Source organism: Ambystoma mexicanum, chromosome 3q, assembly GCF_040938575.1.
Source record: "Ambystoma mexicanum isolate Mex_15411 chromosome 3q, UKY_AmexF1_1, whole genome shotgun sequence".
NCBI lineage: Eukaryota > Metazoa > Chordata > Amphibia > Caudata > Ambystomatidae > Ambystoma > Ambystoma mexicanum.
Window position 1 is genome coordinate 807,948,316 of NC_090926.1, and position 24,605 is coordinate 807,972,920.

General features: G+C 47.6%; 1 protein-coding gene across 12 annotated transcripts in view; it reads left to right on the forward strand.

Moving 5' to 3' along the window:
- CACNA1G (calcium voltage-gated channel subunit alpha1 G) overlaps positions 1-24,605 on the forward strand; it is a 1,457,373-nt gene that overhangs the window by 820,026 nt on the left and 612,742 nt on the right. For all 12 annotated transcript variants that reach the window (XM_069654906.1, XM_069654897.1, XM_069654896.1 and 9 more), the window contains one exon: positions 1,504-1,868. In XM_069654906.1, coding sequence (XP_069511007.1) covers positions 1,504-1,868 — 365 coding nt within the window. The remainder of the gene's footprint in view (positions 1-1,503; positions 1,869-24,605) is intronic.

Consider the following 24,605-nt stretch of genomic DNA (forward strand, 5'->3'; position numbering starts at 1 on the left):
GTAAACAATTGCATGCAGGGTGCTCAACAGCGTAGACGTGCTTACGTTGGCATTCTCCTGCATCCAATTGCCATTTATTATAAAATGACCCACTGGGGACCACATTTTCACATGAGTATCATGGGAAAATCGTAAAATTCTCACGGGTATTACCCAATTGTCTCCTAGACAAATCTTTATGAATAAGGCCCAACGTTTGTATGCTGGAGACAGGAAGAGTTGTGTTCCAGTATCTAAACCAGGGTTGTCCAACTCCGGGCCTCAAGGGCCAGAATCCTGATGGGTTTTCAGGATATCCCTCATTAACATCAATGGGGAAACATTTGCATATATTTAGAATCATTATATGCAAATTTATCTCATTAATATTAATGAGGGTATCCTGAAAACCCAGGATGGATCTGGGCCTTGCTGCCTGGAGTTGGACAACCCTGATCTAAACTGATGACATTGGTCCTGGCCTTCCTTCACTGGCGGAAGATGTAAGGCAGGCTGTATCTTCAGCCATAGTCCAATGATGAGTTCTTCTTGCGTCTCCTTGAAAAGTCTTCAGATGATCGGCCAAAAGGGATCTCAGCCCTAATGAACCAACCCTGGGGTCCCCATTAACAATCTCCTGTATGCATGAGGTCATAACCCGAATGCTTTGCAACAGGAAAGTTAAAGGGTTGAAAACATGTGATACTAAGTCCCACCCATCTTCCTGTCTGTTGTTGATCAAAGAGTCTCTCTGCTTAATTGATCTCTCTGTGGTTCCTGTTTAAAGTGGCAGGTCTCCCTTGGAGCTGCAGCAATACCAGCCTCTCTTGCTCCTGTAAAGCACACTCTTGTACATGATGAATGGGGTCCCTTAGCGGGGAGATTTACTGGGGTTGCCTGTCTCCTTTGTTACCCTCTGTAGCTTGGTCCCCATGTCGTCCTGTTTGAAGTACTCTCTATTAGTATGATAATTGCTGCCACCAGCGGCAGCGCCGAGCAAAAGAGCAGGGCGGATCCATGGAGCCTTTGTTAGTTAATCAGGATGCCCATGGCAGGGAGAAGGTTGGTCCTGCCCCTTTCTGGAGATGCCATAGTGTACGCCTGGCTGTCATATCCCAAACAAATATTACAGGGTGGTGTGTCCATAGGTTGTGTCCACCCAGAGAACACGGGTCTATGCGTGTGTCGTGGTGTGAGCACTGGAACATGTGTTTGGATTAGCCCCAGACATTTCCCGGATGTTGGTCTACCATCATTCATTTAATTAAACATTTCAAAAAACCCAGGTGACCGCACACCCAATGTGCAGATGGTAAATTCGTCACACTTGTGCTAGCACTTAACCATAGACAGTAGTCCTCCATCTGCACCTCCACCCTCCTTATGTAGCGCGCCTCCTGTTTGATGTTCTCTGCATAGTGTGCTGCTGCGCCTTAGAGAAGCTCTTCGTAATGTTAAATACCTCCAATAATAGACACCTGATTCTGCGGCATGGATGATTTACAATTTCTCTTTGAATTTCAGGTGCCTGCAAAGCTGTTTGTAAAATTTCTGGACACAGAAGAACATCTACCAGTGGAGCATGCAGCCCTGAACACTGCCCCCAGTGCATGAAGACCCCCGCACAGGACCCAGAAGTGACCGATAATGAGGTTGTGGAGTCTGAGGGTGAAGGAGTGTATGAATTCACCCAAGACGTCCAGTACAGTGACCAGCGGGACCCTCAGCGGGGTAAGGAACCTACAAAGAAAACCCATCCAGTTCTGAAGCTCTGGAAACTGGTCTGCGAAACATTTCGAAAAATCGTAGACAGCAAATATTTTGGCCGCGGCATCATGATCGCCATTCTCATCAACACGCTCAGCATGGGGATCGAGTACCACGAACAGGTAAGCCACGATGCTCAATCCCACACTGCCGTATCCCTCGGTGCAGGACTTCTCTGCACTTGACGTGCCACTGTAAATAGTGAATTGCTTGCTACACCACACCTGTACATTGTTCTTGGATACACTTCAGCATGCCTCTTGGCTATAACTGTCTTTTCTATGCTTTTGAGAATTCATAATGAAAAGATGTAAAGATGTAAAGGCTTGAAGGGACAATTTTTTTTTCAAAGGATACTTTTAGGAAATTGTGACTGTGCAAATTGTGCCTATTTCACGAAACAGTAAAAGGGAACCTTTTTCATCAGCGTTAGTCCAAAAATCCTTTACCTGTGAAATGAATGGTGGGATAGGAATGTAACTAAGATTACATCCACTTTGCTAATTCAAAATGGATGTCTCCTGAGAAGACGCATGCAAAATGAAGGATCCCCATGCCCACAAAGATAGCGACTCTTTTCCACCTGTAAGACCCCTGTCAGATGTAAGGCCTGGGCAATTCTGCAGGAAAAGTTGTCAGTTGGGGCTATTACCTATGTGCTGAAATTATTGCATGGGGGTACAGGTAGGAGGGAGATGACGTGTGAGGAGGGACACACAGCTTGTCAGTTTTGTTTGGTTGTCTACCTCCTCCCCCACTGACTGTCCATGGCGAAACGAATCCCTATAACAATTCCTACCTACTTCTTGCCCCCACCACCCAAAGCACATCCTTCTGCAGGAACAGTTTTTAGTTTGGGCTATTACCTATAAGCCAAACCGATTGTATTGGATTACAGGTAGGATGGTGAAGATGTGAGTAGGGAAACACAGCTTGTGGGTTTTGTTTGGTTATTTACCCACCCACTGTCTGCCCATGGTCTTACTAATCCCTATGACCATTGCTACCCACACCTTGCCCCCCTCCACCCCTGCCTAAAACACATCCCCTTGGGATTTTGTTGCCCTGGCATTCTCAAGTAGTAACATCGGCTATAGCCTGCCAGTATTTTCCTAAGAAATCTGCCGAGAACTAATGGATTAATTACGGCTGTAAACGGCTACTGGTGTAATAAAATAGTCTTAGCCAAGTGTGTCCTCGGCCACTTGATTTATATCTGTTCTTTGCACTGAGGTCCTGTCAAAAACAAGTAATGACAAAGCCAATAGTTTTGGCTTAAGATTTTAGCTTTACATTTGCCAGGTCCTGAAACCATATTCTCTGGTAATTACTTCATTTTAGAGCTGTTGCGATCTTATTGGCAGGTATACCTTTATATCATTGCCTAGCAAATGTCTATCCCATACATGCACAAAACCCCAAACTGTTGGCTTTGCCAATGCGTGTTACTTATTGTAATATACTTTCCCTGAAAGTGGGCCACATCCTTTAAAGTTAGACAAAGAAGTGTTTTCACTTTTTACCATTGTGCTCTGCACCTTGCATCATCTCTTGTGCTAGATGGAATTACCAATAAATATCTCATACCCAAATAACCCGGACAGACTCAAAGAATATGGCAAAATACTACTTTATTATTAACATAGACTAAAGTAGGGCAATCTGGCAAACAACAGACTGTAGTCAACACACTCACACACAAACTTGTTTATACAGAGGTGTTATCCCTGAATGTACGTCATTTATGACGTCATACTACGTGGCAAACTAGAAAGCCTATTGAAGGGAGGGATTGGTTAAGGGAACATATTGACCTATTCTATACGTAAGTGTTAATGACACCATTGGCTGACCCTTATCTATTAGGCACGCCTCGAACTACCTCTAAATACGTATAATACTGAAAAATGGCAGCGAGTTTGCCTATGCAACATTGTATAGCATGTTGCTTCATAGACCCTCTGATTGGTTGGCATGCTGTCCCAACCTTAGACATTTTGGCTCGTTAGCAGCACGTAAGCAGAATGGACTGTGGGCTCTTAGAGTAACGTCAGACTGATCCCCACTTTCCCAATTAGTCCATCGTCTCTCATCGGTCTGGCCCCAAGCCAAGGTTTCTCGTTTGTAGTTGACCTTGCAGCTTGTTTTCTGTTCTGGGACTTTTAAGGGAGTGTAAGCACACCACTATCTTCATTTAAAGCTTAATGGATAGCCCTTGTTTTCGGCTTCTGAATGATGTGTGAAGAGACCGCAAATGTGTCCATTTTGACCTTTTATGTACTGCTACTTGATTCAATTATACTGGGTGTCATTACTCCTCTTGGCCTCTGGAGACTTGCTCTCTCCACCTTGTATTGGCTTTTCACATTTTTAATTGTCCAATACTTGGCTCTTGCAGATATTTCCATCTTTCCTTAATCTAAGAGAAATATGCCTTACGTACATGGCTTATCCTTTTGACTCCCCTTGTGCCTCGCAATTATTTCTTGAAATAGCATCCTTGATCCCAGGCCAAATAGACTCCTCTTTATTTCTCACACAAAGCTGTATTTCCAACATCTCTGCAGCGCTGGTCTGTCTCTGAGGTTGCTCAACTGGTTTTAATATGAAGTCATGAAAACATGCGTTAGGAGGAGAAGCTAAAGACTGGTAACAGAGCGTCTGCCTTCACATCTTTAAACATTGTTCCAGGAGTCCTGGGCTCACAAGGCAGTGCAGCAGGGCCATCATGCCTTACATTGGAGAGCCACAACCATGGCTTTCCCCCTCTCCCCATCAAGGGGAAGATTTGTGCTATGGAGGGAGTTGTTTCCAGTCACCTGCCAGCAATATCAAGTGCGAAAAATACAAGTACCAGAATCCTCAGAACTAATTAACTTGTCACACCTGAAACAGAAATGCAGACTCGCCTGAAAAATAAAGAAACTCAGCCTTCCTGAAGATTGATGAAGTCATGAAAACGTGTGTTAGGAGGAGAAGCTAAAGACTAGTAACAGAGCGCCTGCCTTCACATCTTTAAACATGGTTTTAATACCAGTCCGACGTCGATCTTCCATCATGGCCGTCCTAGCCACATTATGATTTCCTCTACATCAAGCTTCTATATGCCGCAACTACCTTGCGTTTCTGCGTATATACACTTAGTAGTCAGCAGGTTACTTTATCTTCTTTGTATATATGATTTCCTCATCTTTAATTACATATTTCTCTTGTTACTTCAGTTACATCTTTGTTCTACATCTTTGTTCTTGAGTAGTTTTATACAATTTCAGTACATATTCATATGTCTCCTTCATGACATCACTCTGCCCTCGTCAGATTTTGCTTATCACTCCATTATGTCAAATGGTGTTTGAAGACATCCTTCCACCCTTTCAGTGCGAGGGTACATTCGATATGGTTGCCTGAGTGCATATTGTCTCTCATACACTCGATGCAATATTGGGATAGTACCTGGTGTCACGCATAGGGCTCTTCTCCTGCTATTCCGATATGACAGAGGTGAAGGGGCGGGAGCTGGGGATGACGTGTCTACCTGCTCCTCTGCACCGTCCCATTTTAACTTTAACTCCAGAGGATAGCGCCTGTTGATTTGGTCCTTTTTTTGCGTGAATTTTCATGTGCAAAGTGTGGCAAGTGCAAATTGCTCATGACACATGTGGGATTTTTTATCAATCGCTGTGCATGCACAATTTGTGGAAGGTTGTCTTCAGTACAGAGATGGTCCTCTCATAACACACATTTGGACTTGTGTGCTCACTCAAGTGGATGAACTGGGGCCTATTACGCGTGGTACAATGCTCCTGTCTATGGGTCACAGTGTATCATAGAAGATTAGATGACACAGAAATTGGCAGTGAGTCTGTGTGAATACCTGTTATTGGGCATTACGCCTACACATTTTTGTAAAAGTGGGCATGTGCGTTCAAGACCCCAGTCCTGCCCAGATATAAATACAGATGTCCTTTTACAGGGGATGAAATTTAAGTAGCATCATAATGGGTACATTTCCAGTAGATGCCACTGATATGAGAGATTCTGACTGATAGGTAATGTTCTGAATTTTGATGAAAATGCATAAAACCTCTCAACTGGACCATCACCTCTCCTCACTCAGAATTAACCTACCTACTAATGCCTTTTAGATTATATTACAATTGCTATATAAACAGAACATCTAGCTTTGACTTTAAATGTATCTGTTATTGTCATTGCTCTGGCTAGTCTAGTGCTGGCTGTAAATCACAGCCGTGAACCTCTGCATTGCCTACCTATTCCCTAACATTAGACACATTTAGTGAAGATATGTGCATATATTGTGGCATAGACTGTTATCATAAGAGATGATATTTTATTTGTATCGCGCTCAAACACAAGTGTTTCAGAGCGCAACGAGGCAGGGGAGGGGAACAAGGGAGGACAAAACAATGATCTTACTAGGCCCAGTGACATTGAGAGCACGCAAGTGCAGGGGAGAGGGAAGTGGGAAGGTGCAAGAGAGAGGGGAGGAGTGGAAAGTGCTGAGTAAGGGATAAAACAAAAACTGGTAGTGCAGCCAGCAAGGTGGCAAGTGCAAGGCTAAAGTGCAGGCAAGGGGTGTTTGATAAGTGCAGGTAAGGGGACTGTAGGGTTACAGATACAGACCCAAGGGCAAGGGTTGCCAGGAGGTAGTGCGGGTGTGTGGCTGGGTGGGCAGGGACCTGGGCCCGGAAATCGGAGGGTAAACAGGTGCCTGGTGCCAAAGCAGACAGATCAGCAGGGGAGAGGAAGAGCGAAGGCAGAAGCAAAGAGGAAGGTCTTGAGGTGCTTTTGGAACTGAAGATTGCTCTCCTCAAGTTTCAGAGAGGCAGGGAGGCTGTTCCACCGGAGGGCCACAGCCGAGGAAAGAGATCTACCACCAACTCGTTGCTTGGAGAAGTGACTGACTCTGAGGGAGTTGGAGGTGGCGGAGCAAAGAGCTTTGGTAGGAAGGTATTTACGGAGGGAGAGCGGAAGGTATTGTGGACCCAGGCACCACAAAGCCTTATGAACAGTGAAAAGGGTCTTGAATTTAATCCTTGCAGCCACTGGGAGCCAATGGAGAGATTTCAGGGCAGGAAAGATACAATGTCACTGCTTGAGGCCGAATACAAGTCTTGTAGTCCTGTTCTGGATGAATTGCAGAGGGAGGAGAGTAGAAGCAGGGAGATTTAGAAAGAGGATGTTGCAGTAGTCCAGCCTAGAGAGAACCAGAGCGCTAGAGACAGTGAGCTTTTGGGGGAAGGAGAGGACATCCATAAGTATAACTCATAAACCCTTACAGTCTCTGAATTATTTGTACATAATATCAGATGCATCTAAGTTGAAAGGATGGTGGAATGGAAGTATACCTGCACCGAGTTTAATGGGATAATGAAGTGTTAGAGCCTGCAAAAGAGGGCTCTAGTGTGGGTTAATCTGCCATTGCCTAAGTTAGCAGTTGCAGGCCTCTAACAAGAGTTCACCTAACACACAAGAACTCTAATCAGAGCTTTGCAGTGGGGAAACAGGAAGCCTCGCCTACAGTGGTGGTTTCTGGATAATCCTCTCTTGAAGGGAATTCTTTCCTGGTCCCATCCTCTGGTGGTACCTATGGATGCAAACCAGGAGCGCAGGGGACAAGAATGAGGTCAGTGGAATTCTCAAGGAGCAGTGGGATCTGCAAATTGGAGGGAAGTGAGGGTGATTTTCGTGACTCCACTTCAGTTTTAGCACAACAAGAGTCCCATGTCATAGTCCCGACAAATAGTCTTGCCCCAAGGATTTCTGTAAGCCGAAATGGAGGTAGGAATGCCAGCCAGCTAACTAGCACAAGGAATAGTAATATGGGCAGAGTCACTTTGTGTCCCTGCTGCAGTAGCCATTGGTTTAATAGCAGGATACTCACCACACACATTTTTCATTGCAGAGTGTGCATTGCCAAGACCTTCACCCACATTATATAATAGAAAAATAGGCACAGATAGTACGTTTTGGAAAGGGGATAATTCTTTTTAGGGGGGAACGTTGAGGGGCGACAGGTGTTTGTAGTGAGCATTGGCCTGAATTTTGCTGCTTTTCTAAAATCTTAAAACAGCGAAAATTAGAAAATGAAACTTTTGGTGATAAAACATCGAACCCAGGTGGCTTCTTTCATTGCAGGGAAGGGGAATTACCAGGCAGATTCCCCCAACTGGCACTTTCCGTCATCCCAGGAGATCCATCCCTCAAATGTGTCAAATGAGGGATTCTCCATGGATAGGGCTGTTTGCTTCCTGAAACAGCAGCCATCTTACTCACTGCTGCTCCAGATGCAAGGACCACCAGGCATAGGCAATGGCCGCCACTCTTTGCTTTCCCTGCAATCTCCAATGCTGGTGAGGGTTTAGGGCTGTTTGCTTCCTGCAACAGCAGCCATCTCACTCACTATTGCTCCAGGTGCAAGGACCGCCAGGCATAGCCGCCATTGTTTGCTTTCTCTGCAATCTCCAATGCTGATGAGGGTTTAGGGCTGTTTGCTTCCTGCAACAGCAGCCATCTCACTCAGTACTGCTACAGGTGCAGGGACCACCAGGCACAGGCAATGGACGCCATTTTTTGCTTTCCCTACAATCTCCAATGCTCATGAGGATATTGGACTGTTTGCTTCCTACAACAGTAGCCATGTCACTCACTGCTGCTCCAGATGCAAGGACCACCAGGCATAGGCAATGGCCGCCATTGTTTGATTTCCCTGCAATCTCAAATGCTCATGAGAGTTTAAGACTGTTTGCTTCCTGCAAAAGCAGCCATGTCACTCACTACTGCTCCAGACGCAAGGACCACCAGGCATAGGCAATGGCCGTCATTGTTTGATTTCCCTGCAATCTCAAATGCTCATGAGGGTTTAAGACTGTTTGCTTCCTGCAAAAGCAGTCATCTCACTCACTATTGCATCAGACGCAAGGACCACCCGGCATAGGCAATGACCACCACTGTTTGCTTTCCCTGCAATCTCAAATGCTCATGAGGGTTTAAGACTGTTTGCTTCCTGCAAAAGCAGCCATGTCACTCACTATTGCACCAGACGCAAGGACCACCCGGCATAGGCAAGGACCGCCACTGTTTGCTATCCCTGCAATCTCAAATGCTCCTGAGGATATTGGACTGTTTGCTTCCTGCAACAGCAGCCATCTCACTCACTGCTGCTCCAGATGCAAGGACCACCAGGCATAGGCAATGACCGCCACTGTTTGATTTCCCTGCAATCTCAAATGCTCATGAGGGTTTAAGACTGTTTGCTTCCTGCAACAGCAGACATCTCACTCACTAGTGCTCCAGACGCAAGGACCACCCGGCATAGGCAAGGACCGCCACTGTTTGCTATCCCTGCAATCTCAAATGCTCATGAGGATATTGGACTGTTTGCTTCCTGCAACAGCAGCCATCTCACTCACTGCTGCTCCAGATGCAAGGACCACCAGGCATAGGCAATGACCGCCACTGTTTGCTTTCCCTGCAATCTCAAATGCTCATGAGGGTTTAAGACTGTTTGCTTCCTGCAAAAGCAGTCATCTCACTCACTATTGCATCAGACGCAAGGACCGCCAGGCATAGGCAAGGGCCGCCATTGTTTGCTTTCCCTGCAATCTCCAATGCTCATGGCGGTATAAGCGCAAATCAGGTAAAACAATGCATTTGTGATCCTGGTTGCTCCAAGGTGACATGGTTCCCTGCTTGATGACCATGACTATTTCACCAGCCTGGCCCATCCCAATCCACACGGATTGCTTCCCAATTCTTCCACATGGTGCTGCGGGTCAGCTACATCTCACACCATAGAAACTGAAAGCCAGAGACTGAGACACAAAGGCCTTTCAGAATGGCTGACCCCAGCATTCCAGAAATGCAGGCGACCTCCAGGCTCAAATCGCATGAAAGACTTCGGGCTACTTTGGAAGATGCGCTTCTCAACGGAGTCCCAATCTTCTCCAGTCTGGTTGAATAGGGATCTTCAATTTAGATGTAAAGGTTTTGAAAAGAGCATATCACTCTCTACCCTGGCAGCCCAATTGGCTTTTAGAGATCCTTGGGGTAGGGAGCATGGGGTTGATATGATAAGTCATTTATAACGCGCGTGTTTCTCGGCGCAGCATTTCTAGGGTGCATTGCCTCTATGGAAACATCTGTATCTGGCTTATTGCAGGGTCGCCTGTGGTAATATCCTTCATTGGGGCCTCGCCCGCGAGGCCATTCATGGGTCCTGCTGAGAACTTTGCAACTTCATGAACTTTGCAAAGTTGTATGATAATCATCAGGAAGTATGCAATGGTGAGGTCACGGGATGCGAGATTGATTCATTGGGTTTGCATTTGCAGATTGAAGAGTGGGTTCATGAGATGGAGGGACTGAGAGATACAGTAGGATGAGCTGATTAATAAGGTTTGTTGCTCTTGTAATAGAATTATTCATGTATCATTATTTATGGCCTGCTGCTGATGCAACATTGCATTTCTAGTATCCATCCATTAAAATACGATTCTATAGAAAATTAATTTGCATTTGCCATTTCATTAAGGTTAATTGATCCTCCCTATGAAGATCAATGAATCAAAAGAATATTTCAAAAGCTTTATATTGTGCAATGCTGTATTATTCATTGATGGACACATGTAGCGGGCACTTTCCCCTTATTTCCGCTCTCTGTTTAAATGTCAAGATCAGATGCGTTTGCCTTGTTTCCAAGCCAGAGGCCTTATGCAATGGAAACTGCATAATGGAAATATAAAGCGTTGTATTAATTGCTGTGTTTGTCTGCTCTGGGACTTCGAGCCTCAGTAGGAACATTTGACCACCACAACACGGCCCGCTTAGCGCCGCATCCAACCTCTGCTAAAGCGAGCCAATATTAAAGACAAAAACAAAGAGTCAATATAGGGTAGGTGATTTCAGAAATAATAGCTGCCTGGTAGGTAACTCCTCAGCTATTGGTCCCGCTACGAATAGCCATAAGCATCTTCAACCCTGGCTTCAGCAGTGGCTGTATGTCCCTGGTGGCCGGGCGATGAGAATCAAGGGTGAGGATATGGAAGCTGCATTCATCAACAGCCAAGCTGCTCTCTCCTCCCTCGCTCTGCCCTCTCAGGCACTGACTCACTCATCCCTAAGGCGATATTACATCTGCGGCGCTGCCCTGTTGCCATAGGTAGACAGGGCATACTGTGCAAACAGCAAACACGTTTTAATCAAGCAGCGAGGGAGCAAGGGATAGGTGAATGGATGGATGGATGGATTGGTGGGTGGGTAAATGGATGAATGAACGGATGGATCGATTGAGGGGTGGGTGGATGGTTGGTTTGGATGGATGGTTGCATAGATGGTTGCATAGATGGGTGGGTATATGGGTGGGTGGGTGGATGGATGGATGAATGAATGGATGGATGGATGGGTGGTGTGGGTGGATGGGTGGATGGATGGGTGGATGGGTGGATGGATGGGTGGATGGATTGATGGGTGGGTGGATGGGTGTGTGGGTGGATGGATGGGTGGATGGGTGGGGTCGGTGGGCGGGTGGGTTGGTGGTTAGGATTGGTGGGGTGGATGGGCAGATGGGCAGGTGCATTGAAAGACGGAAAGACGGATGGGTGACGGGTGGATGAGTAGAGATAGCTACATTCATAGTTGCTGCATTCTTTTTCCATGGGCAATGTTGGTAACTGACATACTTTAAAGCTTCCACATAACCTTTGAGAGTAACAGATGTTTAGAGGTGGGGTTTCCCTTTCCCAGAATGGCACTAACTGTGAAATCTCCGATTTGATTCTCATCACCAAACATTTCCTAAACCTGCAGGTAAAAAGCATAGTGTTAGGAGTCCAGTGCAAACATTGTATAGTAAAAAGCATAAAACACACTACCAGCCCAGACATGTGCACTTACTGGTGTCAATTTTGAGCGGGAACACCCTTCTGTCTTGCGTTCCAAAATTCAGACTTGCCACAATTAAAATCACAAAACTCACTGCAACCAGGCTCACTTTAGGAACCGGATACTTTGACAACTCAGCGCAATCCTATTCTTTTGACATTCACGCTGTGTCCACTATGTCTACAGGATGGCACACCGAAAATATCATGGACAGGCCTTGCAATTTCTTCTGAATCCCATGAGGCCTACAGCCTCATGAGGGCAAGTTCCTTAGTTTATATCCTCAAACTAAGAGAAATACACTCGCCCACTGGTGATGGCTGACACAATATTTACCAGAGCTTTCTGTAAAATGGTTCATGTCACCATAAGTACACTTCATATTTGGTGCAATGCTGCCACCCAACGGCCATCCATGTACAGTGAAACATATTTGTCGTATACTGCAATCCGGGTTTGTTTGCCGTAAATGGCATATAAAGGTCTCAAACATCCCCATGCCTCCCAGCACGGTCAAGAACCGTGCAAATGGTACTCACCCATGATAAAATCTCCTTGCCAGCCTGAGTGGGCTAGTAGATTCCGTGACCCCCGAGGAACTACAATAGCTAGTTCAAAGTCACTTCCTCTCGGTGACCTGAGACGGTGTTCTGTCTTACTTTGCCTTTCTAAGCCAGGCCTTGCCGTATGAAACCCACACCTAGTAGTTCACTTCCTGTCTGTCCAATGTGCTCCTGCATAATGGGCCCGCCTGCTCGTAGAAGTGCATTAAGAGTTTTAGGAAACACATCATATATCTATTATGAATGGAAGACAAGTATACCTTTCAGATATGGTTGTGCTCTCTTTTTGACCTCTCACCCCTCCCCCCCCCCCCAAGAGGTCCTGTCTTCCGTTGCCTACTGAGAATGCTTTGAAGGGACTCATTTTACAAATGGTCCTACATCAAACACCAGTACAGGTAAAATAATACAGTGTGCTAGATACAATGTCCTCTATTGGTTGCCCCCATGGTTGCTGCTTCCGTGGCAGAATTGCCCACCTAATGACTGGGTGGAATGGTCGTTCTCTTACGCATCCTTATGGTTATTTGCCTGGTTGCAGTGATTTGATCTTCGATTCCTATTGAGTAATTGGTGTTCTTAGAAGCGCATGTGCTTCTTCTCTTCGTCAGAATGCTAAGGGCCCCGGATTGTGGCTACCTTCGGAGCCCTGGCCCCGGAATATTTTATGACGTGATGGTACCCTAATTCCTTTTGTGTAGCTCTAACATACATGACCGACTGCATCACGTGTCTGACACAGACAAGGGATCAATGGACTTCTCCGGCCTGGAGAATTAGGGCTCAAAACAAAGGCTTATTGTACAACACAAGTAGCTCCGGACCTTGGGGTAGGCTGTGTAAATGAATGAGGGGTTGTCAAAGCAAACTACAGATGTATTTATTTATTTGTTTATTGGACATTTGTTTGGCGCCTATACACATGTGTTTCCAGGTGCCTCAAGACATGTTGGCGGGGGGGGGGGGGACAAGGGACCAAACAACAAAAACGGTTATATTAGCCTTGTGACCGTCCTACCGTGCAAGTGCATGACAAAGTGGTAAGTGCATGGGTGGGCAGAGGGAGAAGTGCATGAGTGGGGTGCCCAAAGGGAGGGGGAGGGCAAGTGCTGAGGGGGCCAAGGCCGCAAGTGTCAGGGGAAAGAGAGGGGGAGGGAAGGATGAGTGCGGGGGACAGGAGGACCAGGTCAGGGCTACCCCAGGGAAGGTAGCACGAGGGTAAGTGCTGGCGAGGGATGCTGGGAGGACTGGTAGGGTGGTGGTCTGGACCCTTCATAACTCTGAAGGGACCAGGCCCCAGTTGGAGCAGCAGAGGGTACGTTGGCACGGAAGGAGGAGAGGGAAGGAATAGGAGAAAAGTCTTGAGAAATGTCTGGAACTTAAAAAGACCCAGCTCAAGTCTGGGGGGGTCAGGGAGGCCATTGCAGAGGGAGGATCCAGCCAAGGAAAGGGATCTACCTCTCACTCTCTGCTTCGAGAAACGTTTGTCCTGCAGAGAGTTGGTGCCAGAGGGCCGAAAGACTCTGGCAGGGAGGTATTTAGGGAGGGAATTTCTGGCTTGCTTGAGAACTGTACTGCGCCAGTCCACTCCTCCCTTTACTAGTGCACTGCCTCCTGGTTCTCAAACAAACAGTCACTCGCAGTGAATGAAGTTTTGATTCTCCCCTGCACTTCTTTCTTGGCTTGGTTGGCTTTTGTGCTATTGTCACTGAAGTTAGGATGCTGACTCCACTCTAGGTGGGCCTCTTCACCTGCCGGACTTGCAGGGTCCACACGTTTGCCACATCCAAATCAGGTTTCACCAGAACTAACTTGGTTCCGTTAGGACTTTCTCTACAACACGCCATAACGTCCTTGTCTACTATATTTTAGTTTTTACTTCCTCTTGCTTCATCTACTCCACAGCAATGATCAGGCCCACTACATCTCCCCTCTTAGCTTCTCTTCTTCTCTCTTGGGTGATCCTGTTTTTTCACCCCTCTGTCTTTTCTCCTTCTTCATCTGAGTCCTCACTGGGTTTCACCACACTCTCCTCTGTCTTTCTTTTCTCCTTCCATTCTCCACTCTTTACTGCCCTCTCAAGGTATCTATGTTTATTTGGTATTTCCACTCTCTATTGTCCCCTCTAGGTATTTCTGCTCTATGCTGCATCCACCCACTCTTTAGTTGCTACTTACTCTCCCCACTGCTGCCACACCACCTTTTCATCCCTCCTGCTCGGTCTTCTCTCCACTTTTTACTCACTCACCTTCCTCGCCTACCTACACTGTCATCCTCCTTCAATGCCCACTACAGCCGGCTTGGACCGCTCCCGGCTTTTATGGTTTTTAAGGTTGTGTCGACCTGCCTCTAGGTTGCTCTTAGCTGTGGCGGTAGTGAAGGTGTGCATGTACCACAGGGTTCGGTCATTGAAATTTAATTTGTTTGCAAGAGGTGCATCCATCATCTTGTCTCTCCTACAGCTCTGGCAACTTCTACTACTGCTTTTTTCTTCTGGGACCTGCCACTGATCAGTACAGTGTCTCTCTTGCCACACAAGCAAATTCCCTGAAGGCTTAGTGTGCATTTGACAGGAAGGGCAACCAATACTTGAGAAGCGTTGCATCAGGATTTATTTATTTATTTATGTAAAGGCGGAACAATGCTCTGTTGATCAGAAAAGAACATACAATAGATAAGAAATCAGATTTAACGGGAAGTGGAGATCTTCTAGCGATGGGGTTAGTTTGAGGGACATTCTGACCAGGTTGTGGAGGGGAGTAAATGGAACAGTCACCGGGGACAACACATAGTTAGTCACATATAAATTAAGGACAATGAACACTGGAGAATTTTAAGTGCAGGTAGGCGGTATGGTCAGCTGCACACGGGTTGTGATCATGATGGGTGAAATGCTAGAGTGGCGGCAGAGGAAGTGGATGACAGAGCTAGGTTAGAGGCGGGGGAAAATGTTAGTTGGCGGGCAGATGAGAGGTAGGTTAAGAGGGTAACTCAGAGGCGAGGAGGTAGGCTCTTAGTTTGATTTTGAATAAATCTGTGTGGACTGTTTCTCGGATGTCTGCGGGAAGAGAATTCCATGAAAGTGGAGCAGGAAGAGAGATGATGGCTTAGCAGGGCGGGGTTAGGGAGGAAGGTAAAGATTGCTGTGAGTATTTTTAAAATGTGGGTACTTTGGCTGATTGAAACTGGAGTGGGGCAACCGATGGGAATTTCCATTGTTTCTTGACATTCAGGCACCAGGGCCTGTGTGCGTAGGTGAGCTAGGATTTTTCTGTTTTCTTTTCTTTTAGACATAGCTGATGAATGACGCTGGCTTGGGAAGGCTGGTTGGGATTCAGATAGGTGCTTTTCCCTAGAAACAAGATGACTAAGTGGGCCATAGCAATGGTGGAATGGAACTGGGGCTGGCTGATAGTGCTGTTGCACTAGACATTGGCCACCCGCCTGGTGTTCCATCCATGTGGAACCTCTGTTTGTAGGACAGATGTTTGGGGCCATGAGTATAGGTTCAGTGGGGTGATCCAGGTGTGGCAGTGGAGGGTAAAGAAGAGAAGGTCCGCAATTGTTTCTTTAGCAGTGAATGTCAAATAAGTGTGAGGAAAGGCTGTGAAAGGGCTGCATCACAGGTTACGTGATGCTGCTAGGTGGCGGTTTTCATGTTGTCATGTAGGTCACGCAAAGTGGTGAACTGGGATTTCCTAGTACAAGATTTGCTCACTAGTGGCTGGCCAGAGGTGTTGCCTCTGTTGTGACATCAGTAGAAAGTAAAATGGTGGCAAGCCTTTTTCTACTCACCTAGATTACAGTTGGTAGAGGCAAGCGCGGTGGGCAAGGGGCACGAGAGTATCGCAGACTTCCAAGGGGATAATATAAATAAGAATTGGGTGGAACTGTTCCTAGACCTAGGAGGGGTCATGGGAAAATATCAGTGTAGTGTGTCAAGGGGGAGCCCAAGGGAGAGCTAAGGCTGCAGAGCACAAACCAATATGAAACTCTGAGCCGTATAGTTCTAGTGTGCTGCATCGTGCATGTAAAAAAAAGGCTTGTCACTCATGCTGGAGACAGGGATGTGGTTCAACTAACTAAATGAAAAAGCAATGTAACGTAAAGAACTATATGTACATGGAAATTACCATAGTGCATATAGTAGGATACCAGAGAGAGCTGTGGGGGCTAAAAGTCATGAGGCAGTGGGCATGCACAGAATACGCTTCACGTCAGTGGTCGAAGTGAGCGGGAACGTCCAGGAGCAGTGTTCCACTACTTTTATTTTTTATTTTTTACTGTTAACAGCTCCACTACTTTTTGCAACCATCTTCACCATTCTGAAACTGTTATTTATGAAGTTAAAGCACACTGCTCCACTTTACCACCGGATATTAGTTACAGCTGAACTGAAATCTATTTTAATTCAATTGGCTGCCAGCCAGTATGACTGCACCCCTTGAAAAATGTGTTTCATGTTGCTCCTTTCCTTTCTCCTCGATCCACCACCGGCGCCACAGTGCCACTGCTTTTTTGGTCCACTTCTATCACTGCTTCATGTGCATAGTGCATAGCATGCGATAGCAAGTAAGTGGCAGCATCTCGGGTGAGCATATGTGAACTAACAAGCAACGCCCAAGGTTGATTTACCTTCTAAATATGCAAAGGTGCCAAACTGGCATTGCCAAGAGAAAGTGCAACACCGTATGCACTAATAAGCATAAAAACACAGTGCCCAACCGGGCTCCCTGCCATATTATCACATAACTAGAGTGTAAACATCACGTTACACTCAGAACCTCTCGAAAAAATACATAAGCGTTTCTGCTTCATCTGTACATGTGTCAGATGGCCCTCATTGGTGGTCAGAAGGTTTGCATATGAGTGCCAGGGTAGACTACTTAGACAGTGGAGAGCACACAACAGACACATGTGGGTGTTGATTGTGTTAACAGTAGTTTTATCTGTTGGTACGCATTAGAGGGCAAAGGCTTCTCATATGAATGCCAGGGTGTTCTCACACACAACCGAGTAAACACCCAATATCCTGTTGACAGAAAATAAAGATACAATGTTAATCTCAGTTGTCATACAATTGTACTGGGGCCCCTGCTCCCCATCTCCCATCAAGCGCCAGACATCTGTGAACACTTCTTATCGAGAGAGACAAGAAAAAATCAGGCGCCTGGGAGTTTTTCATCATGGCCTTTAATTGCTGTAATAAGACACACGCGCAAAGACACGTTTTCCTTTAACCTGCTTTATAGTCTCTTGAGGTGATATAACATTTTTATGCAACTGACTACCTTGTACGTGGTATGCTTCTGATAGGTCCCCTTAGTCAGAGAAAAAAACATTCCTTCAATATCATTGGATAGCTTAACTTTTGTGTACAATAAGCCCACATTAGCATAGCTGGCATCCACAATTTTCTCTGACACACAAAACTGATAAGTTTATTTTAGACTTGGCTGGACACAACTATGACAGTGCTCAACTCCTGCCAAGAAGATTTCCATGGACTGATATCTAATACTTCTCTGATTGCTGAGGTCCTGCCAAGATAGTTAGTGCTCTATATTGTTGTAGACATATATATACTCTATTATATGGTGCCAGAATAATAGAGCTGGTCTCTTAGAATAGTCTGCATGACACATGTTGTGCCTTCTTCAATAAGAACATAGATAAATGTATCTAAACTTCCATTACTTATCTAGCCTCATCACAAGCTTGTCTACTTTTTCTGCCAATGTCCATTTTAACCTAACAAACCTAATTACCTCACTGTGAGATGCTGCCAAAGACTATCTCCAATGTATCAGTCTCTGTTGCTAGTCTGAAAACTCTCGGCATGGGTCATAGTCCTTCAGACCTGGCTTAGGTTTGGAAACTATTTTACACTTGAGTTATCCATTTTGAAATATATTTTTGTCTGACACTGTATTTTCCTTCAGGTAGCTATTATTTATTTAACTAAGCATATCTTACTTTGTATCCTTGTGCACTTATGGAGTGTGTGTAACATTAAAAGTACCCTTAATTTACTGGCCCATCCTAATCCAAATACTCGCAGTGCCATGTGCACTTTTTACTTTTAATAAAGGCAATGTAATCCTGATTTCTACAATGATGGAACTATTTAATCTGCCTATCATGTCATCTATATTCAGTTGAGCAGGGAGGGGTTGGCACACCTTATACACACCGGTGGACTGAAACCTAGTATATGAAAGTCAGGGCATTTTCCAGTCAGACAGCCAAGCTGGTTTGTGAAAAGAGCCCAGAACAGAGGGGAAAGGGTGCAGAGCAAGGGGAGAAGAGGCTCTGCACCAGTCCTCCTGAGAGAGGGTGCAGAGCAAGGGGTGAAGAGGCTCTGCACCGGTCCTCCGGAGAGAGGGTGCAGTGCAAGGGTAGAAGAGGCTCTGCATAGCTCCTCCTGAGAGAGGGTGCAGAGCAAGGGATGAAGAGGATCTGCAGAGGTCCTCTTGAGAGAGGGTGTAGAGCAAGGGGGTGAAGAGGCTCTGCACAGGTTCTCCTCAGAGAGAGTGCAGAGCAATGCACAGTTCCTCCTGATTGAGGGTGCAGAGAAATGGGTGAAGAGGCTCTGCACATGTCCTCCTGAGAGAGGGTGCAGAGCAAGGGGTGACGAGGCTCTGGACAGGTCCTCCTAAGAGAGGGTGTAGAGCAATGGGTGAAGAGGCTCTGCACAGATTCCCTGAGAAAGGGTGCAGAGTAAGGGGTGAAGAGGCTCTGCACAGGTACTCCTGAGAGAGGGTGCAGAGCAAGGGGAGAAGAGACTCTGAACAGGTCCTCCTGATTGAGGGTACAGAGAAATGGGTGAAGAGGCTCTGCACATGTCCTCCTGAGAGAGGGTGCAGAGCAAGGGGTGAAGAGGCTCTTGCTACGCTCACCTGGTTCCCACAGGGGCGTCGATCGCACCCGGACAGCTGCGGTCTCCACCAACGTGATGCGTAGTGAATAGATGACAGTCTGGACTGGCCCACCTAATCTTGTCTGCTGGACTCGTAGAAGTATTCTCCTGCAAGTGGAGAAAGGGATTTAGCCACCCATGGACTTTAGTGATGCCCCCCCCCAACTGTTCTCGTTCTCCCCACTAATCACCTCCGATATCCCCTCTTGGTAACCTCACCTTATGTTTTAAAATGATGAGCTATCCATCCTGCATGGCATGCAGGGGCGCGTAGATACCAGTTACTTCACTGGTTTGAAGGTACTGGAGGAGTTCCGGAGGAATATTGACTCCAGTGTCTATAAAGTTCAAAGAGCTCAATATGTCCGATGTTCACTCTTGTTCCATTCCCTCGTTTGGTTGCAGCTGGGTCCAAAAGAATATTGCCTGGAGGCAGCTGATGGCGTTCAGGTAAGAGTCTATATTACCAAACACTGTCCGGTAAAAGTTGCATGAGTTTAACTTGCTGTTTTCTCTCCCTTTATAGGTGCGGCATAGAAAGATGCGGCGAATTAAAGGATAATACCTCTGGTGGTAAAGCAGGTAAGCCTATGGTGGCAAAGAGATTGTCTTTGTCGGTTTCTCAGCTCACCTTGTTATTCCTTTTGTTTTCCCCCAGGTACTGGGTTTCGACGAAGAAAATGATGGAGGCAGCGCAGAGTTGAAAGATGCGGTGGACTGGTGAGTTTAACGTGGTGCTGCTGCTGGCGAACCGATGCGTGCTGAAATAATGTCCTTTCCAGGCTCGGAGATGTGCTGGGTCCGGAATCAGGTAAGGAATCAAATAATGTCTGTGATCTAACCTCTTCTCCTTTCCTTTCCTTTTGTCTAGGAGCTCCGGATTCGAGGCGGGCGTGGCAGAAGACTGGATGCTGACTTGCAGACACGGTGAGCGTTACGCTGCTGGATGCAGAATAACACGAAGCATGAGTTGCTGTTCGGGCATGGTTTAAATAGCCTGCAAAGTAGTCCCAGGTAAGAAGTTCCCCAGAACCACACCCGAGTAAAAATAGTCCCTGTAATAAAATAGTCCCATCCAGGCCTCACGTTGGCTTGGACTCATTTGCAGCATGGTCTGCATAAGGTAAGTAAAGTCTATGAGCCTGGCGCCTATGGCGCCAGGACTGATTTCTATGATGAGCCTGGCGCCTAAGGCGCCAGGACTGAATCCAAACAGCCCCCAGCCGGGGCTGTTGGGGTTTTAATGAGTATCTGGATGCCTGCTCCCGGGGCTGATGGACTCGATCCGGATGCCCGGGGGCAGGCATCATGACAGCTCTGCGCACGTCCTCCTAAGAGAGGGTGTAGAGCAAGGGGTGAAGTGGATCTGCAAAGGTCCTCCTGAGAGAGGGTGCAGAGCAAGGGGTGAAGAGGCTCTACACAGGTCCTCCTAAGAAAGGGTGTAGAGCAAGGGGTGAAGAGGCTCTGAACAGGTTCCCTGAGAGAGGGTGCAGAGCAAGGGGTGAAGAGGCTCTGCACATGTCACCTGAGAGAGGGTGCAGAGCAAGGGGAGAAGAGGATCTGCAAAGGTCCTCCTGAGAGAGGGTGCAGAGCAAGGGGTGAAGAGGCTCTGCACAGGTCGACCTGAGAGAGGGTGCAGAGCAAGGGGTGAAGAGGCTCTGCACGGGTCCTCCTAAGAGAGGGTGCAGAGCAAGGTGTGAAGAGGCTCTGCACAGGTTCCCTGAGAGAGGGTGCAGAGCAAGGGGTGAAGAGGCTCTGCACAGGTCCTCCTGAGAGAGGGTGCAGAGCAAGGGGAGAAGAGGCTCCGCACAGGTCCTCCCGATTGAGGGTGCAGAGAAATGGGTGAAGAGGCACTGCACATGTCCTCCTGAGAGAGGGTGCAGAGCAAGGGCCGAAGAGGCTCTGCACAGGTGCTCCTAAGAGAGGGTGTTGAGAAAGGGGTGAAGAGGCTCTGCACACGTCCTCCTAAGAGAGGGTGTAGAACAAGGGGTGAAGAGGATCTGAAAAGGTCCTCCTGAGAGAGGGTGCAGAGCAAGGTGTGAAGAGGCTCTGCACAGGTTGCCTGAGAGAGGGTGCAGAGCAAGGGGTGAAGAGGCTCTGCACATGTCGCCTGAGAGAGGGTGCAGAGCAAGGGGAGAAGAGGATCTGCAAAGGTCCTCCTGAGAGACGGTGCAGAGCAAGGGGTGAAGAGGCTCTGCACAGGTCCTCCTGAGAGAGGGTGTAGAGCAAGGGCTGAAGAGGCTCTGCACAGGTTCCCTGAGAGAGGGTACAGAGAAAGGTGTGAAGAGGCTCTGCACATGTCCCCTGAGAGAGGGTGCAGAGCAAGGGGTGAAGAGGCTCTGCACAGTTCCTCCCGAGAGAGGGTTCAGAGCAAGGGGAGAAGAGGCTCTGCACAGGTCCTCCTGATTGAGGGTGCAGAGAAATGGGTGAAGAGGCTCTGCACATGTCCTCCTGAGAGAGGGTGCAGAGCAAGGGGCAAAGAGGCTCTGCACAGGTCCTCCTAAGAGAGGGTGTAGAACAAGGGATGAAGAGGCTCTGCATAGGTTCCCTGAGAGAGGGTGCAGAGCAAAGTGTGAAGAGGCTCTGCACATGTCCCCTGAGAGAAGGTGCAGAGTAAGGGAAGAAGAGGATCTGCAAAGGTCCTCTTGAGAGAGGGTGCAGAGAAATGAGTGAAGAGGCACTGCACATGTCCTCCTGAGAGAGGGTGCAGAGCAAGGGGCGAAGAGGCTCTGCACAGGTCCTCCTAAGAGAGGGTGTAGAGCAAGGGGTGAAGAGGCTCTGCACACGTCCTCCTGAGAGAGGGTGCAGAGCAAGGGGTGAAGAGAAGAGGCTCTGCACAGGTTCTCCTAAGAGAGGGTGTAGAGCAAGGGGTGAAGAGGCTCTGCACAGGTTCCCTGAGAGAGGGTGCAGAGCAAGGGGTGAAGAGGCTCTGCGCATGTCGCCTGAGAGAGGGTGCAGAGCAAGAGGAGAAGAGGATCTGCAAAGGTCCTCCTGAGAGAGGGTGCAGAGCAAGGGGGAAGAGGCTCTACACAGATCCTCCTGAGAGAGGGTGGAGAGCAAGGGGTGAAGAGGCTCTGCACAGGTCCTTCTGAGCGAGGGTGCTGAGCAAGGGGTGATGCGGCTCTGCACAGGTCATCCTGAGAGAGGGTGCAGAGCAAGGGGAGAAGAGGCTCTGCACAGGTTCTCCTGAGAGAGGGTGCAGAGCAAGGGGCGAAGAGGCTCTGCACGGGTCCCCCTGAAAAAGGTTGGCGAGCAAGGGGGAAAGAGGCTCTGCACAGATCCCCCAGAGAGAGGGTGCAGAGCAAGAGGTGAAGAGGCTCTGCACAGATCCCCCAGAGAGAGGGTGCAGAACAAGGGATGAAGAGACTCTGCACATATCCCTAGAGAGAGGGTGCAGAGCAAGGGGTGAAGAGGCTCTGCAAAGGTGCCCCTGAGAGGTGAGTATGGAAGGAAACCATTCCAGCACACATGGCTAGAGACAAAGTGGGTGGGCAGAACAAGGAAATTCGGCTGAAATGAAGGCGTTTGCGGCCTGGCGGGCGGAAAAGGAGCGTGCAGTTAGGGCTCACTTCAAAATGGGGGAGCAGTCGGGCAACTCCCAATAAGCTCAATCACTCCATGCTTTGCTGTGTTAAACTGTGCACTGCCATTTCGTGCTGTACCTCTTTAATGTTTCCACGTCTCTGCATTTCCTGTGACCGATAACCCTGCACCTAGGGCGTCATACGTCACAGCATCCCTCTCTTAACCCATGAAAAAACTTTATTTACATAACATGAAGTTTGTATTTGTCTGGTAAATAGTCTCTCAGCTTGAGAGGGGCCAGCCAATTTGATCAGAAGGGATACCACCTCAGAGGCTTTCCGCTGTCATCAGAAACCTGGGGACCTCAAATGCAAGTCACCTTCTTTGGGCAAGTCTTCCTCCTCTCCGAGATGACCTGGCAGGTCCTGGGGTGACCAATGGGACCCTCCTCACCAGAGTCCTCATAGTCATCTCTTGTTCTTATGTCGTGGTCTTAAATGGCACTCCAGAGTTGGCCAAACCAGCTGCAGTTCTTGGTTGCTATGTTGCCTCTCCGTTAGTTCTGTCGTCGTCACTGGTCACGGAGCGGGTCCGAAGAGAGTCAACGCTTGTGTCGCAGTTTCGGGTTGTGAATGAACGCGACAGGATTGTCCTGTAGCTGGGGGAGCTAGCACTCCAGGCAGATTGCAGGCCAGAGCCGAACCTCACATGATGGTTAAGTGAGGAATGTGGCCCGTATCAATGGGGCTGGAGTGACCACACATGTGCAAATGGAAATGAAGGTCGCCCCAGAGGAGTGCAAGTGCTTCTCGTTCAATTTGACAATAGTGCTGTTTCATGGTTGTGAGGGCTTTGCTGACATATGTGAGAAGCTTCCGGGTGCCAGTGTGATCAACTTTCACCAGGACAGGCCCTAGACTCATGGAGCTGACATCCACGATGATTTCTGGTGGCCTTTTTGGGTAAAATAACACCATGGTTATTTCACAACCAAGACACCTTTTGTGTTGTCGAACGCCGCCTGGTTCCTTGGGTCCCAAGCCCATGCATGGCATTTAATGTTAGCACCCTCATTGGCTCAGTCAAGGTTGCCAGATTGGGTGTGACGCATCTGCAGAAGTTCACCATTCCGTGGAAACTCCTCACCTCGGATGGTGATGAGGGAGGGGCAGCAGCCTTGGTATCCTCTACCTTTGTGAGGTCTGTGGAGAGTTTGTTTCCTTGAAACACAAAGCCATAGAAGTCCACCATTCGATTGATGAATGTGCAGTTCTGTTTGTTCAATGTGAGGCCATATTCTTTGAGTCACTGAAACATGGCCGCCAGGCACAACATGTGTTCCTTCTCGGATGAGTAGATGAGCATCTCATCGCTGACATTGAGCACCTTATGAAGTCCCACGAGCACACCCCTTATGATATGTTGGAAGACTTTGGAAGCTGGAAAAACCCAAAGATCAGCCTTTTGTACATGAATAAGAAGACATGTGCAGGGGCACCTGGTAATGCCTATATTTCAGATAGACAGTCAAGAAAATGGTGGGCCCCTCTAAATCAGCAATGATGTCACCCTGAGTGACATTGGAATGTCTCCGACGTCAAAAGGCCCTGTTGGACAGCCTCATGTCCACGCAAATCCAGACAGAGCCTGGTTGTTTAGGAGTGCTTGCCATAATGATCGGAAAGATCTAACGCCCACAACCATCTCTATGAAGTCTTCCTCTTCGAAATTACATAACTCGGCCTCCAGTTTCTTTCTCATGTGGAAGGGTATCCTCTGATATCTTAGTGCCACTGGTTGACTGAGGTGTTTACGTGGAGCCTCAATTCCTGGTTCTTAAGGGAACCCTTTTCCTTCAAGTCAATGTCCTCCTGATACCCACTAAATGTAAAGTGTACCAGCTCCAACTCTTGTTTTACAGCTCAGCAACATATCCTTGGCCTCTGGTG